At 36.2% G+C, this 16,502-nt stretch overlaps 1 protein-coding gene across 1 annotated transcript in view; it reads left to right on the forward strand.

Annotated features, from left to right (window-relative positions):
- The window catches only part of LOC113237865 (peroxidasin-like), a 74,432-nt gene that overhangs the window by 32,400 nt on the left and 25,530 nt on the right, over positions 1 to 16,502 (forward strand). The window contains exons 3-6 of the mRNA XM_026474563.1: positions 8,385 to 8,529; positions 11,139 to 11,204; positions 11,588 to 11,774; positions 14,790 to 14,930. Of these exons, the coding sequence (XP_026330348.1) occupies positions 8,385 to 8,529; positions 11,139 to 11,204; positions 11,588 to 11,774; positions 14,790 to 14,930 (539 nt within the window). The remainder of the gene's footprint in view (positions 1 to 8,384; positions 8,530 to 11,138; positions 11,205 to 11,587; positions 11,775 to 14,789; positions 14,931 to 16,502) is intronic.

Genomic DNA, 16,502 nt, shown 5'->3' on the forward strand with positions numbered 1-16,502 from the left:
GGACTGCGTATGCAGCGGAGCTTAATCTGCTGGCCAGGGACGATATACAGGTACAAGGGACTTGTCAACTTATGTCTCAGGGTGACGGGCGCAGTGGCAGTGTCCCTCAGATGTTTGCGATTTAAAGCCCGTAAATGGTTCTGCAACTAATGGCGCCCGACTTGTTCGACTATAAAAAAAACTACACTTCATATGGCAACCCCACCCGCAACCATCATGTTATAAGATCATGAACATACTGAAATTACACCAGCTCTCACTGTCACCTTAACCAGTTTGCGCTGTCAACGTGACATGACATTTGTAAACAAAGAAACCATGATCGAAGTAGTTAATGCGATTTGTAGATACCTCAGAGACCAAAGCAATTCGTTTCTCAAGTAATTGGAAAGTAAAACGTGATAGGTATGGAAGTCTATTTGCTAAGTTTTATTGGAATAACCTTAAATTCGCCACCTTGAATTGGAGAAATAGCAAAATCAACCATTAAAATAATTGCTCCTTAGTAAAATTTAGGCGCTATTTATAAAAACGAATCTTCATGCGTGAACAGCCACCCTTAGAGTGGATTGTTTTTTTCAAAATGAAATGGGATCATTATGGAAGTACCCTCTTTCCAACAAAAAAAGAATCATGAAAATCGGTTCACAAATACCGGAGTTATCGCGTAAACTACATACAGTCGAATGGAGAACGTCCTCCTTACCTAAGATTTTTATCTATTATCTATTATTTATTTTATCATTTCATAAAACACATTACATGACGTAAACAATAAATCGAATTCTGTTATAATACGCTAAGATGATTACTATATATAGATCGGTATAAGCAGTGTACTTTTAACAGCCTTCAAAAAGGAGGATATTCTCAATTTGACTTTCGACGAATCGATTTCGATGATTCGTTTTGTTGTTGTAGTTGGAAGGGGGTACTTCAATATTGGTCCCATTTCAATTAGAAGAAAATATTCCACATAAAAGGGTAGCAAACTAGGGTAAGAATACAGTTTCGCGCACTTTCAATAAAAAATGGCAAACAGATGAAAACTTTGAGGTCGGTTTTTTTTTTGTAATTACATGTGTAATTAGACTGTATGTCTATGTAGACTGGATTTTGAAATTATTGTGTTTTTTTTATTATTGATTATTTTTTACGTATTTCTTGTTTTGTTTTTTTTTTTATATATATTATATAATACTAAGAGACGGGATCAACAAGTCGTGCGCCTGGTGGCAAGCGACACGCCTGTCCTTATTCAATAAGAAAATATCGTATTCCTTGTACAACAGACGAGTATCTTCCGCCTATTGGCAAACATGTCCCATGCACAGTTCAGCATGGCAGTTACACACTCATGGTCCTGTATGTGAGGCTAGAGAATTGGGTCAGGATAGAGTAAGGTGGCGTTCCTTGGCCTCTGCCTACCCCTCCTGTGTAGGTATAGCCTCGGACTAGAGAAACCTTACATTGCGGGTGCCATGGATACACATAGATAACCACAAACTACAATCAAACTTTCAAGAGAAATTAATGTAGGTAAAAAATAATAATTTCAGTAAGGAAGAAGATAGCCATAATATTAACCTTAGAGCTAAGTCCAAAGTTATGTTACCACGATTTCGTTTAACCAAGTTAAACGACTCTTTTATGGGGACTGTGTACGTTTTTACAATAAGATTCCGGAGTTAAGATTATCATATCTTAAGTTTAAAAACTACATTAAATATATTTTAATTGAAAAGACGTATTACTAAATTGAAGACTACGTGTTAGATAAGGATGTATGGGAAGACGACATGGTTCTAGATTCCACACAAATTTGATTCAAAGCTTAGTCCATAGCATTTAAGTTTATTTGAAAAGAGCAATACCTAGAGTTTCTTGTTCGTTCTTCTCAGGTAGTGAACGAGCAGTAGCTTAAATGTGACGTTTTCAAGTGTAAATTTATTTTACCTACGGCTTATAGGATAGAAAAAAATATAGTCTAAGACCTATGGAATAAACGATACTTTGACTCAATCTGTAATCTTTATATAATATTTAAATTTTAGGTAATTATATCTGCTTTTTCGGATCGTTGATTATATTATGTTGACTATGTATTTTGTAATGTACTCTTCTCATATCTTTTTTTTTTATTCGGAAATTATTAGATACTATTAAGGCAAAAGAGAATGTTGTGTTTATTTTCCTGTAACTGTCTTATTAAAACAAAACAAACAACCTGTTTATAAGGAGAATAATTCTGCGCAATTCGAACATGGAATATCCACATTTATTGAACTGCTCAGAAAAAGCTTTATGTCCATGCAATAAGTATTATATTTTCGTTCGCTTACATTACATTCGGAATTTCCTCCCGGGGATCTTGGTTTCGGAAATTTTGAGAGTCTCAAGTATCTTTTTGCATTTTTGAGACTTGACGCTGATGGTTTCAGTCTTGGGAATATCGAATCATCAGATTACAAAACAATAGGTAGATGGAGTGCGCCGAACATGAAAGTGAAGCCACCAAAGCAAATACAAATTCAAAAGCGAATACAATCTCCTCTGCGTCGCACAGTTTGCACGTCACGAGTGATTAGTTATTTTGTGTGTCTTTTAACATTGTAAAAGTTGTTCCCAAAAAAAAAAAAACAAGATGGAATATCTTTTCACAGGGAACTATTGTTAATTTAAATGTTTTGTAATTTTTAGACGATATTTTTTGAGATTCACTCGGAACACAAAACCTCGACATAAATTCGTATGTGTTGCCAGTTTATATCGAAATGAGTTTCTTTAAATTAGGTAAATATGCATGGTTGATAGGAGCATCGAATAATTTATACTTTTATATTATAGAAATTAAATAATGCATGCATATATATACACACAGAATGGTCCAATTACAATGATCCAAAATTGTTTTTTATGTAACTCAGATTCATCTAAATTATTCTTAAACCAATCTCTAATCGACATAATACAACTACATAATAGAAAATGTTCAAAAACAGCTAAAATTTTAGCCCTATAGATACAGAGAACTTTCATTGTTATGTGCACATGTTGTAAACAGAGTGATTTTGTAAGAAAACGTGTCAATAAAATTAAAAAATGATTATAATGTATGTACATGACTTCACAGGTTCTAAAGAGTTTCATTGGGAACCAAACAATTTTTGTCAAATTTTAAAAGCTTATTGAATTTAAAACGTAAATGGTATATAAACAGACTTTATTTTGCTATAACGGCTCGGTATCCACGAGCGAGCACGCGAAGAAATTCGTGTCATGTAAACGCACCCTAACGGCCGCAGCTGGTCGCGTTCTAAAGCATAGCAGCAGCAATTAAGCATTAATAGCTTACATTAGACACGTGAAGTGACCAGGACAAAGAAGAATGTACAACAACAGGACTTATTGCTGAACTGCAAATTCTATAAATTCAATCTCAACAAAAAAAATCGAGATGGGAATGCGGTGCAATAAAAGAATATCCTCTAATAATAATAATTAAGAGCCAGACTCTTGTCGGTGTAGCCTCCTCCACTCCTCACGGTTCTTAGCTAGATTCTTAACTTCTTTATAGACTTTCTTGATATTCTTTATATACGCCATTCTTGATCCTCCTCCCTTTCTTTTCTCTTCTGTCTTCCTCTTAATTATCAATCTCACAAAATCGATATTACGTAACAAATGTCTAAACATTTTCCCCTTCTCCTCTCTATTGCATTCAAAAGACTTCTCTCCTCTCCAATCCTTTTCAAAACTTCCTCATTTAATATCTTTTCAATCCATTTTATTTTTTCCATTCGCTTCCAGCACCACATTTCAAATTACTCCAATATCTCTCTGTCTTTGTTTGTAATTGTCTGTAATACTAATAAATATAATAATATTTCCATCCATAATCTTGTACGAAAAAATATAGTTAAATAATAACACTATGTAATTAGACAGAAATAAAAGGATAGGGGAGAAAGGCGAAAGTTGGGAAATGAGAGTGTTTCTTGACACATTGCTTGAGCTAATCAAGAGAAAAGTTATTGTATAATACTATAATTAATATAATTGATCAACTAATTATTTTAGATGCGAAAGCACGAAATAACAGAAGACTTGGCCAGTTATTTACTGAGTCCAGACAAGGCAGATCTCCGACAATTGAATATTGGTTGATGGCGAAAATAAAACCTTCCTCTGCGATTGTCAACCCGCCTGTCAAGCGTGTCGATAGCATTATCATGTATCAAACCAGTCTAGATTCCTCGTTCTAATGGGTCGTAGTCAATCCAGGTGAAATATAATTCGGTGATACTACACGTACTTTCCTTAGAGAAAACTAATAGCTAAGTGTGGACTGTGTAGTTTTAGTCTGATACGGTCCGAGGTTTATGTTCCATTGTGTTCAACAAGGTCCATTTTATGTTTGTATTTTTTTTTTTAGATTTTAGTTTTTGGTTTTAGGTGTGCAATTAGGTAAGGTCTCCAACACATTTAATTAATTATGAAGAACACTGAAAAAGAAAATTCATAGATTTGTCACAGATGGCGCTAAGGAAAAAAGTCGTTAAATACCAAAATCAGAGATCGAATGGATTTTTCTTTGTCTTCGATCTTTGTATTAATAATTATAACATACTAGTGGAGCAATTTCACAAAAAATAATTGAATATCCTGGTAGTAAAACTTAATTTTATCTAATTGAAAAAATGTCAATGAAAGAAACAAGTAATTTATTAATACAAAGATCGAACGCTTAGAAAAAATTCCACCGGTAAAATCCGGCCGGATTCAAACCGACGTCTTCTGGCATACCGTGTCAGACGCTATGCCAGCTAAGCCACGGAACGAACCAGTGGACCTCAGGAATTTTTCGATGTGCTTGTTTTCGGATCCTTGTTTTTGACCGTAGCGCCATCTGTGAGAATTCTATGAAAGTATTTCTTTTAAGTAATTTGTTTCCATTTGTGCCTGGGCACAATGATTGCAGTAACAAATTTCAAACACGTTCAGATCGGGATTAAAATAACCACTATGTTGTGGAACGGCACAGATTTTCATATGGCCCTTGGTGGTAACATCACTGCCCATAAACCAAAAATTAAGTCAGGCGGAGTGCCAAGTTTGTTAGTGTGTGTTCTAGTTTTTATATTCAATGTCTAGCAAATTTTTTACAATACAAACTCAGCTACACTTACAAAGTTTGATTACTGCATAGAGCTGTGACGTTAACTTTAGCACTTCCTCCTAAAACACCGTGGATTTCGTACATGTCCCACCGGTGGATACACTCCGCCTGATAGGTGAGGTCTATGCTCCACTAGTGGTGTATCCGGAGGTGAACGAATTATGCCACGATTGATTCAATTAAGAGCTTTGATTGATTCCATAAATCTCCCCTTGATAAGATGCCTCTTGAGTAAATACATGAAGATGTTGAAGTAGTCTTAAAGAATATTCCATTCAAGTTCCGTATCTTTTTTCTCCTATCCCCATTCTCTACTTATCACTTAGGTACGACGGCTTTATGTAATATAAATAAACACAAAAAAGGTTTTCCATGAAACTAAGCCAGGTACATAAACCTTTACAAGTTTTTTAAGTAATCTGACTTTCATGATATCTTGAGGCAACTTCAGGTATTTTTGTTTGTGTACAAGAAAATGTTTTTCTGTAACGTTTTCCACAATATCCGTTTGATGTTACACGTGGGTGGTATCACAAACTTTGCGAGACTATTACCATGTTATATATGGCAAAGTTTTATTAAGATACGAAGTTATATTATTATTACGAAATACATAGTGGAAATTTAAGGCTGGTCAGTAAGTCACATAGTTACTTTTCTTTATGTTACTGTTAAAATTTTAAAAAGGTTTTTTTCAATATCTCACATTCAAGGAAAGTACCTTTCGTGACGTGTCAGTTTGTCGAAAGCTTTACTAAAGTCAGAAATAATTTACAAGACATGTAAACTCTACGATTGTTGTTTCAAATGTTTCGAATTCTACATTTTGTAGACAGGTGACAACTGATGTAATGCAACGGATATATTACACACTTTGTCAATTTGTTGATTTCCTCTTCCGTAATACTCAGAATTACTTATTATTCATATGTAAAAGTAAAAGCTTTTTGCGATTTGTGACATTTCTAATACTGTTATTACAGTTGTTTCCTTATCGACCTTTGATCTTTACCAGAAGCAGGATCGGATAGCATGGAAACGAGTTTATCTTGCAGACTATGCTATTTTCTCAACATCTATAAATGCCATCAAAAGACGTTTAAAATTTATAGAATGTCTGGAACAGATTACCTGTAGTTATAACGGTACGGGTAGCAGACCTTGCTGAACCGTTTCAAATTTCCACCCTGTATAAGGGTGTCACCACACTTGTCGTCGCGGAATCATTTTCAAACTGCATCCGTGGCCGAACGGTTATCACGCTGGACTGCCACGCAGAGTAATATTTGTATGGACTACATTTATTTCTCTCGTGAGTTTGGGTGTAATTTGTGGTTGTCTACCTTTGTGTGTGTTCATGGCACCCGCGATACAGGGTTTCCCTAGAGCGTTGTGTGAAAAAAAAATTACAGAAAAACAAAAATTACGGAAAAGACGTTGTGAGTTTAGCTTCCGCTTGGAACGCCGATGCATGAAAAACGAACAACGGAAGCAAAACACACAACATATTTTTCGCCCTTATTGCATAAACGTAAAACTTTTTTTGGTTGGATCAAGCCGATTCCACGTTAATAAGTGTAGTGATTCCCTAATTTTTTATTTTGTGATCTAATTAGCTTTTCTTTACGCTTGTACGCATACTTAGAGATTCAGAGATATAAGGAAGAATGTTTGAAAATTTTCCGCCATAGGTCTTCTTTCTCTAAGGTAATTTTCAAAAAAAACACAAAATTCTGAACGGCTACCATTTTGAATCCATACGAATAAATTATAGAGCAGAATATAAATCAAGTTCTTCTCAGAACAATCTGTTGTTAGTCGAATGTTAAAGTTATTTCTTTTCAATATTAATAATTCAAAAGGAACTGAAGCAGACTTTCCTATTTGTTGTTCTCGTAAACAGGCCTCAATTCGTGTGAGGGCTTTTTAGAAGTTGTGAATAATTCGCGTACACATAATATAAACTGAAATTAGTAAAGGACATAATATCGTTCCTTGTGGGAACCAATGCTAACGCTCTAATAGCGAGAATAATGGGTTTTCGAAAGAACTTGTATTGACGTCATTTCTTATTTCAGTTTCAGATAATTGGTATTAGCATAGACTCACAGGTTGTGGTTTTCAGTTGAAATTCATAAATACTTAAAAGAAGCGTTTTTTTTTCACTACGTTGAGTATGTGTCTCTTTGTCGAAAGTTCTACTCGAGTCGGATTTAATTTATGGGAGATATAAATTGTAAGATTGTTTATTTCAAACGTCTCAGATTCAGAGTTTCGTAGGTGACAATTAACGTAATGAAATGGATATATTACACACAGCTGTCGTGTTTCGAAGTTGCGTGTCGCAGTGTGAGATTCACTCAAAATTACAAAATTTTAGAGCCGTTTGTTATGTGTCACTTCTTACGATCGTGTGCGTGTTTAGGCGCAATATTCGCAACTGAATTCTAATTACAAATCTCAATTTGAATTCTGCACCGAATCACATTGTACAAAACGATGTTTTTATCGTACCTTTTCTACCAAGTCAAAGAATAAAAAGTTCAATTAGAATTAATTAACTTATTATTCGTACACGTGCCTTTTTTACTTTGAGCCCACAATCCTTTTGGTATTTTTTAATATACCATTGTCGTCCTGTCTAAATTAGGCCTGAATTTTAGGACATTTTGTACAAAATGATTTTCCAGAAACTATTGCGACGCAATTTTGAAAATCAATACGACATGTATAGATAGTAATTATTACTTGCCTATGAGAAACTTTTGATTGTACATACCAACTTCATACAATATATAGGTGAGGCTCTTCTCATATTACAATTATGAATCCTATGTCACTGGGCAATTTCAAATTTCTACAGAATTATACGCGATATTAAGGACTTGCGATTGGTTAGTTGAAATTCCTTTTTTTGACGAATTTTGACGATCGCATTGTAGCCGACGACAGTTGGTGATAGTTGATGTTGTTGGCCGTGCAACCATTCCTAGCAGACCAATTCAGAAAATGGTTTTGTTCTGTCAGTTTTGGATAGCTTTCCCGAAGTTCATTTCTTTGCTCTGGCCAATTTTCTAGATTAGTTTGAGATCAGGTAATTGATGTGATTATACGCCGTGTTTGTATTTCGATTGTGGGTTATTTCAATTTGTGACAAGATCAAGAAGTTGACAAAATTGATATATTTTTATTCATTGTCCCATAGCCATGGAGAAGCAGTTTACAAGCAACCCTGAAAATGTGACGGCTCGGAGAGGACAACCTGTGGCTCTGTCATGCGTTATCAGCTCAGCACCGGCCGCTGAACTCCTCTGGCTGAGAAACGAAGAGGCTCTCCCTGATGGTGACAGGTACAATACTAGAATTAATAAAGAACTGGTTTCTCCGGTAAAAATGGGTGTTCCGTTGGGCTCAATACTTGGACCTTTCTTATTTCTCATTTATATTAATGATCTACACTTTTTTGTTAAGGACTTTTGCGAAATAGTATTGTTTGCTGACGACTGATGATTTTTAAAACAGACAGACAAGACGTTAACTATGACAATATTAATGATATCTTTCAAAGGTAGTTTATTGGTTTAATGTTAACAATTTATTGTTCAATGCCTCTTGGCATTTGTGGTTTTAAACAAACTTGGCAGACAAAGTGTGCTAAATTTGAATTACCTAATGTATATAATCGACAAGCCCAATCATAGAAATAAATGAAGAAAATTTAGACCTTGTTAATAAAGCTGTCTTTTTGGGAGTGACATTAGATAGTAAACTCCAATGGTTTCCACGTACATATATCTTCCTTGGCCAGCAGATTAAGCTCTGCTGCATACGCAGTTCGTAGAATACGTGAGGTTACCGATGTTGCTGCTGCTAGACTAGTTTACTTTAGTTACTTCCATAGTATAATGTCCTACAGGATTCTCATGTGGGGTAAAACGGTAGATATATAAACCATATTTGTTTTGCAAAAACGAGCGACTCGTTTTGTGTACCGTTTAGGTTCTCGGATTTCTCTCAGAGAAAAGTTTAAGGTGACTGGTATCATGACTGTGGCATCGCAATACATTTACTCAAATATTTTGTATGCTCGTAAAAATATACGAAGACATCCATAATATTAACCTTAGAACTAAGTCCAAACTCATGGTACGACGTTTTAGTTTAAGTAAGGTAAACGATTCTTTTATGGGGAACTGTATACGTTTTTACAATAACATTCCGGAGCATATATTAAGATTACCATTTCCTAAGTTTAAAACTTACATTAAAAGTATTTAAATTTAAAAGTCATATTACAAAATTGGGAAACCTTGGGAGACCTGAACACAATGCTCGAAGATCTCAGTAGTGTTACCCAAAGAGTGGGTCTTAAGATGAACATGGACAAGACGAAGATCATGTCGAATGTCCATGTTGTACCCGCTCCAGTTAAAATTGGGAGCATTACACTCGAAGTTGTTGACCATTACGTATACCTGGGGCAGACAGTCCAGTTAGGTAAGTCCAACTTTGAGAAAGAGATCTCTCGTCGAATCCAGCTCGGATGCGCAGCGTTCGGGAAACTCCAAAAAATCTTTGCGTCCAAATTACTTCAATGTCTCAAGACGAAAGTCTTTGACCAGTGTGTGTTGCCAGTGATCACATATGGATCAGAAACGTGGTCCCTCACTATGGGCCTCATAAGAAGGCTCAAGGTCACTCAGCGGGCAATGGAGAGAGCGATGCTCGGTATTTCCCTGCGTGATAGAATCAGAAATGAGGAAATCCGTAGGAGAACTAAGGTAACCGACATAGCTCGAAGAATTGCTCAACTGAAGTGGCAGTGGGCGGGGCACATAGTTAGGAGAACCGATGGCCATTGGGGCGGAAAGGTTTTTCAATGGCGACCGCGCACCGGACGACGCTCAGTGGGTAGGCCCCCCACCAGGTGGACCGACGATCTGGTGGAGGTCGCGGGAAGCCGATGGATGTGGGCAGCGCAGGACCGATCGTCGTGGAGATCGTTGGGGGAGGCCTATGCCCAGCAGTGGGCGTCGTATGGCTGAATGATGATGATGATCATGATTACAAAATTGTAGACTACATGTTATATAAAGATTTATGAAAAGACAACGTGAGTCTAGATTCTACACAAATGTGATTCAAAACGTATTCTATAACATTTAAGTTTATTTGAAAACAGCAATCCCTAGAGTTCCTTGCTTGTTCTTCTCATGAACTTGTAGCTTAAAAAAATGACGTTTTGATTTTGACTTTGCGTACAATGTGATCACTGATCGATGATCTTCATCTTAAGTAAAAGGCTCTGGTCTCCGTTTTCTGTGTAGTCAAAGACCAGGTAATTGGTCACATTGTTCGACATATTTTCTTTGACGATTTTCGCACAAGATTTAGCCTGGTTAGAGTTTTCTTCTAGTGCAGCTGTGAGAATACTTAGAAGTAGATTTTGTGTAGAATATTTTTTTATAATATTAAGTGACGGGACGAACAAGTTGTGTGCCTGGTGGTTAGCTACATGCCTGTCAATAATAGACAGTGCCACTCAGAGCTTTGAATCGCAAAGACACTACCTGTCTGCGCCTGTCACCCAGAGACATGAGTTGACAAGTCCCATGTGCCTGTAATTTCACCAGCACCTTTACCCTTCTAAACCGGAACACAGTAATGCTCACATTACTGCTTGATGGCAGAAATATTTAAGGTAACAGTATTTCTCCTGACGAAGTCTTTCACAAGGAGCCCTACTGCTACTAAAATTCACTCTCTGTGTGTAATACACATTTGAAATTGCTTATAACTAAAGAATGCAATCCAGAATGGTTTCCAGTCAGATAAATCGACTTGCTGATGTTTTGTGGCGAGCGGTAAATTGGATTGTCTGTCAGATTTCTTTTATAATTTTGAAACCGCATGAAGTTGGACGTGTGAAACGGTTGTAACAGATTTCATATTAATGCAGGTACCACACGCTGTCGAGCCAGCTGCTGATCACAGATGTCACCAGCGCAGACGCTGGCGAATACAGGTAATTCAATTAAAGACGCTCATGGCGTTGTAGAATTTTAAAGAACTAATTTGACAATACAAATGCATGGTAGCTGAGTGGGAGACCGATTGCTTCTCAGATGAGAGATCTACAATTGAAATGCTAGTGGCGACTTGTACATATGACTTTTATTTCTAAGTTACGTGCATTTGTGACGTAGCAATATTTGTTGATAACTGTAAAGAGAAACATTGTTATGAAACCTGCATGTCGAAAAAGATTCACAACTCCTGGGTAACGTGTGAAGTCCCGCATTCGGCCAGAGTGACGGACCATAACCTAAACCTTCTCCTTGAAGAAGACCCGTGTCATCAGCATGATGATGATTATAGTTATTAACCAAAGACCCGTCTGCCTCACAGATGCATAGCAACAAACCCTCAACTAAACAAAACCCGGACGAGCCGCTCTGGCCATCTACAAGTGACGGTTCATGCCGAGGATCAGGAGCCGTCGTTTCTGCCAGTCTATGTGGAACAAAATATTGCAGTGGCGAGAGGTAGCAGAGTGATTCTGCCGTGTCCCGTTACAGGGTGGCCACGGCCCAAAGTAAGTTTAAAAATTCAAAGGATCCCTTCATTTATGCGCCCAATTGTGTATCGAGGTACAATTTATGTCAAACAATCTCTAAAATTAAATATCCATTAACTGAAATCGTTTTAGTTTTGATAGAAATTGCTGAAAAATGTAATTTTACACTGTCGTAATTTGACAGCGTTCATTGTAGCTATTAATCGGGGTCAAACTTTCCTCTAAGGGGTCAATCGAGAGAATATCCGTAAACGATAGTCAAAATCTGTGATGAATATATCAAAAACACAAAGAGTAATACTCCAGAGACGCGATACAAACTTAACACAGAACTGAAACGGAATAAAAAATGCCTATGACAAGCCGACTGTGTCAATAGGTGACATTTAAATGGTTTAACAGCTTGGGACATAGTCTTTTAGCCAACCTTATTAGGTATTGCATTAAAATAATATGACAATGAACTCGTAATGAATAAATTATAAAAGAAGAAGTGGTTATTTCTTACAGACCTGCAAAAGCCGATTAGACCTATTTTTTAAACAATTCCAATTGCTGAATACTTACCATTTAAAGTATAGCCATTGCCATGTATAATTATTGTGTTGTCAGTCATTTATACGTTCGAAACCTAGAGGATGGAAATAGTCTTAAGGTTCGAACGATAATTTTGAGTGGTACAAGGTACAAGTGAATAATATATGTTTTTTTATGAATTCGCCGTAATGTTTATAAACAAAAATATAATATTATACTACCTGCAGTACATCTTTAGGCCCAAGTTGTGTGGAAAAAAATGGATCCTTTCTTTAATTTATAGGCAAACAAATTGCTTTTGATTTTTTTTTTATGAGAACAAGTCATTTTTCTGCGTTGCAGATCAGTATGGTAACCGTTCAGTCACGGAGGCAGTTATTGTTTTTTTAATTTAGTTGCTGTGCCCGTCACTAAATTCTTTTATTTTTTTTCCATCCTCTATAGATGTATGTTCACATTTGTCATTTCAATACTTATTTAACAATATTATATCAAGAGACAACTTGGCATAGTAAACATAGAAAAAGTACTATCATAATGAAACTGTTGGTCTCCTGGACAATTACACTAGTTGAAAAAATTGCTTCGATCCAGCCGAATTCGAACCGACGTTTTCTATCAAACCGTGTCAGGCTCTATGCCAACTAAGCCACGGAACGAACCAGCGGACCTCACGAATTTTTCTATGTGCTTGTTTTGTTAGATCTTAGTAGGTATACGGTTTTTTCAACGACTTTGACTGCAATATTTATTGGATCAAGAAATTGTTTTGACTGACCTCTATGGCTATAACGATAAGAAAAGCCTAAAGTTCAAAGTGTCTAATTTGTTGTGCTCTTAAGTGTAGAAAATTTTTCTTTTCCTCTATATTTCTTCTTATTATGCCCAACCATTTTTACTTTGCGAGAATGGAGCGACGACTGCTCCTCATCTTTTTGCTATTTTTTTAACCGACTTCAAAAAAGGAGGAGGTTCTCAAATCGACTGTATGTTTTTTTTTTTGTATGTATGTTACGCGATAACTCCGGTATTTGTGAACCTCGAAGGGTGACTGTTCACGCATGAAGATTCATTTTCATAAATAGCGCCTAACATTAATTTAGGAGCAATTACTTTAATGGTTGATTTTGCTATTTCTCCAATTCAAGGCGTGTTTCTCTCAATATACTTTGAGTAGTGAGAACCGATTTTTATTATCTCCAGTGTCAAATCCTGTATAGTGGCGAGCTAAGGGATATATCAATAAAACAGCAAATAGACGTAATTCCACGTACTTTTGAGGTCGGTTTTTTTAGTACTCTGTACTGAGATTATTAATATTCAAACAGTGAATTCAGTACTATATTCAGTATTTTTGAAAACTTTAGTAGTACCTTCAATATTCATATGCCTAATGCATGGCCGGACACAGTGAAACTATACCTACCTATTTTGTACATGTCAGCGTCTATACAACCTGTGTTTTCACAAATAAATGAATCATGAATAAGGCTACTTATCCGCGATGAAGAGGTCTCATCCCACCTTGAATCTGTACAACTGCGTAGTGCGTATGTTGCATCTCTTAGCACCTTTTGTCAAATATATCATAGACCTTCATTTTCCTGCTCCGAAGCACGCGTGCTGGCCTCCATAATCGCCATTTTATAACTTGCCGTAGTCTCTCAGTAGGTAGGTTCGTCCAGGGAAGTACTGCCATCTTTCTTGTTATACAGTATTGTGAGCAAAACTGCGTTCCGGTTTGTCAACTTATGTCTCAAGGTGACGGACGCAGCGACAGAGCCTCGTAGATCTTTCCGATTTAAAGCTCTTAGTGGCACTGCAACTGCTATTAATAAGCGAGTTGTTTACCACCTTGGTATCATAAAAAAAATTTGTTTCTTAGTTTAGAGGGTCACCATGGTTCGAATCCCTAGGCGGCATGTACGTTACGTACACTTTTGAAAACATCGGAATGAAACTAGTTTGTAGAAGATGATGCACACTCTTGGAAAACTTGTGAAGTCACCAACCCGAATCAGCGGATAATTAGATAGATAGATAGATAGATAAGCATTTATTCAGCACCATTACATTATAGCATTTCATACAACAAGAGTAGAAACTTTACAACAAATAAGCACTGAAAAGGTTTCGGCTCAGCATAATGCTGCCAACTTTAATTTAATAATACTTTAATTGACAGTGGAATGTATAAATGGTTCATAAATAAGGTTTATCTTTGGAAATCAATATGCGAATGAGGTACCTGTAGCAAAACATGTCATATATAAGACTTGTGAAGTCATCTGGGGGAGTATGGCGGACTATTGCATAGAACATATCTAACCTACTTAGGATGCTTACAGATCGGGGGAATGTTCTGTACGTCTTTAATTAAATCTCATAATGTGCGATGAAATCTCAGATCGCACTGCGTAATGCACAAATAGGCGCATTCGCCAATTTGTACGCACCCTTAGTTTTTAACAATATGCGATTAACGTTTTTTTCCAGTTGATCTGGGAGCAGTCGCTTCCGGGCGGCAAAACGGCAGAGTTGGAAGTGACAGACGAAGTATTCGTCATTCACAGCCTGGAGTACGACCAGGAGGGCACTTACACCTGCTCCGTTGTGGGCCACAGTGAACTAACTAAGGTAAGCTGAGAAAATAAAAAAATGACTGGACCTATCGCTGCCTTAATATAAAAACGCAGTATTGCACAGTTATTTTGATCTAAGAATACTGCGACGTAGAGCAAGTGGTACTTTGTCGCGAACCACTAAAAAATATATCCAATCAAGATTATTTACTCTGCTTGTATATTATATCTCAGTAGCGTAATATAAATTCACAAGTGTGTGTATGTGGCAATACCGGTTTTGATGCTAATGCTGTTTGATACCATTTCCACTGTTATTCCGTGATAGAAAATATTAATTTGTAATTTTCTTTTCGGTAACAAACACCGTATGATAAAAGTTACAACAGTTATGTTGTACCATAGTCGACTGTAATCTACATACTACAATCCGTAACTTAACGTAATTATATTATGTAAATGGTCGTGGTAGTTAATTCCTCTTTAATATGCAATATAAGTAGTCAGTTTTTTCTTTGCAACGATTAATAACCAGAAATAGAGACGAAATAAGGGCCATATATTCCTGGTAGTTCATCAGTGATACATCACTTATAAATACCAACTCTCGTTCGCACTGAAATTATAAATTAGAAAGCTGAAATAGTACAACGCCAACAACCCATATGTACGTTTCCGTATTTTCCAAAAAAATTCCGTATTTTTCGTAATAAAGATAATATCTCTATAGGAGCTGTTCCATTCCGGGTGTGGGAAAAAACAGCAAAAATCTAATTATAAAACAAACGGAATCACATTTCATCGGTAATTGAATATTAAATATGTAATTTCGCAATTTTCGTCCATTATAGCAAAGCTCAAGGTAACTGATCGATTTGAAGTGAAACAATTGACGACACCCGTCAATTGTTTCGAACTCGGGCTGGCCAATCGGAGCGCAGTTGTCACAGTAATGATATGGCAGAATAGTTTTCAAACAAATTAAATGACATTTCGTCTCTATGTCTGGTTATATACTCGATGTTTCTTTATAATATTATTCAAATATTGACATGAGCTAAAATTATTTTCTGAACTTTGACAAATATGCACGCTTCCATTAAGAAGCGTCATCTATCTATACTAAGGTAGATGGCGCTAATCATAATTAAAAGAAAATTATAGCCGGCAGTGTCCATAAAAATCTGTTCAATAAGCGCCATCTAGTTGATTTGTTTGTTATCACTAGAAATTAGAGTAGCTTTGGTAAATTATACGGGTAGTTCGTCAATGTAAAACAAATTAATTATAAAAATAGCTATTTGGTATTCGACGCGACGTATAAGTACTAAATATACTGTCTTGTACGACGATTACAGGTCTCTTGAATTATAAGTCCATGGCTGCACATTATGTCGCATGAAATGGATAACACACCAAGGTACTTAGAGGACAGAAAGAAATAGTTTAAGCCAAGTTATCATAGACTTAAAAAGATTGAAACTTTTGGCTTTGGATTTATACAAGTTTCTTTTTTTAAATAAACAATTTTATTTTCTTTTTGAGTTATATGACAATGACGAACTGCGTAACATAATTTACAAAGAAGTTTTCAAATAAATATAATTTACTCTCTGTTGTACTCTCA

Source organism: Hyposmocoma kahamanoa, unplaced genomic scaffold, assembly GCF_003589595.1.
Source record: "Hyposmocoma kahamanoa isolate Upper Pololo Valley unplaced genomic scaffold, ASM358959v1 94, whole genome shotgun sequence".
In the NCBI taxonomy this organism is placed as follows: domain Eukaryota; kingdom Metazoa; phylum Arthropoda; class Insecta; order Lepidoptera; family Cosmopterigidae; genus Hyposmocoma; species Hyposmocoma kahamanoa.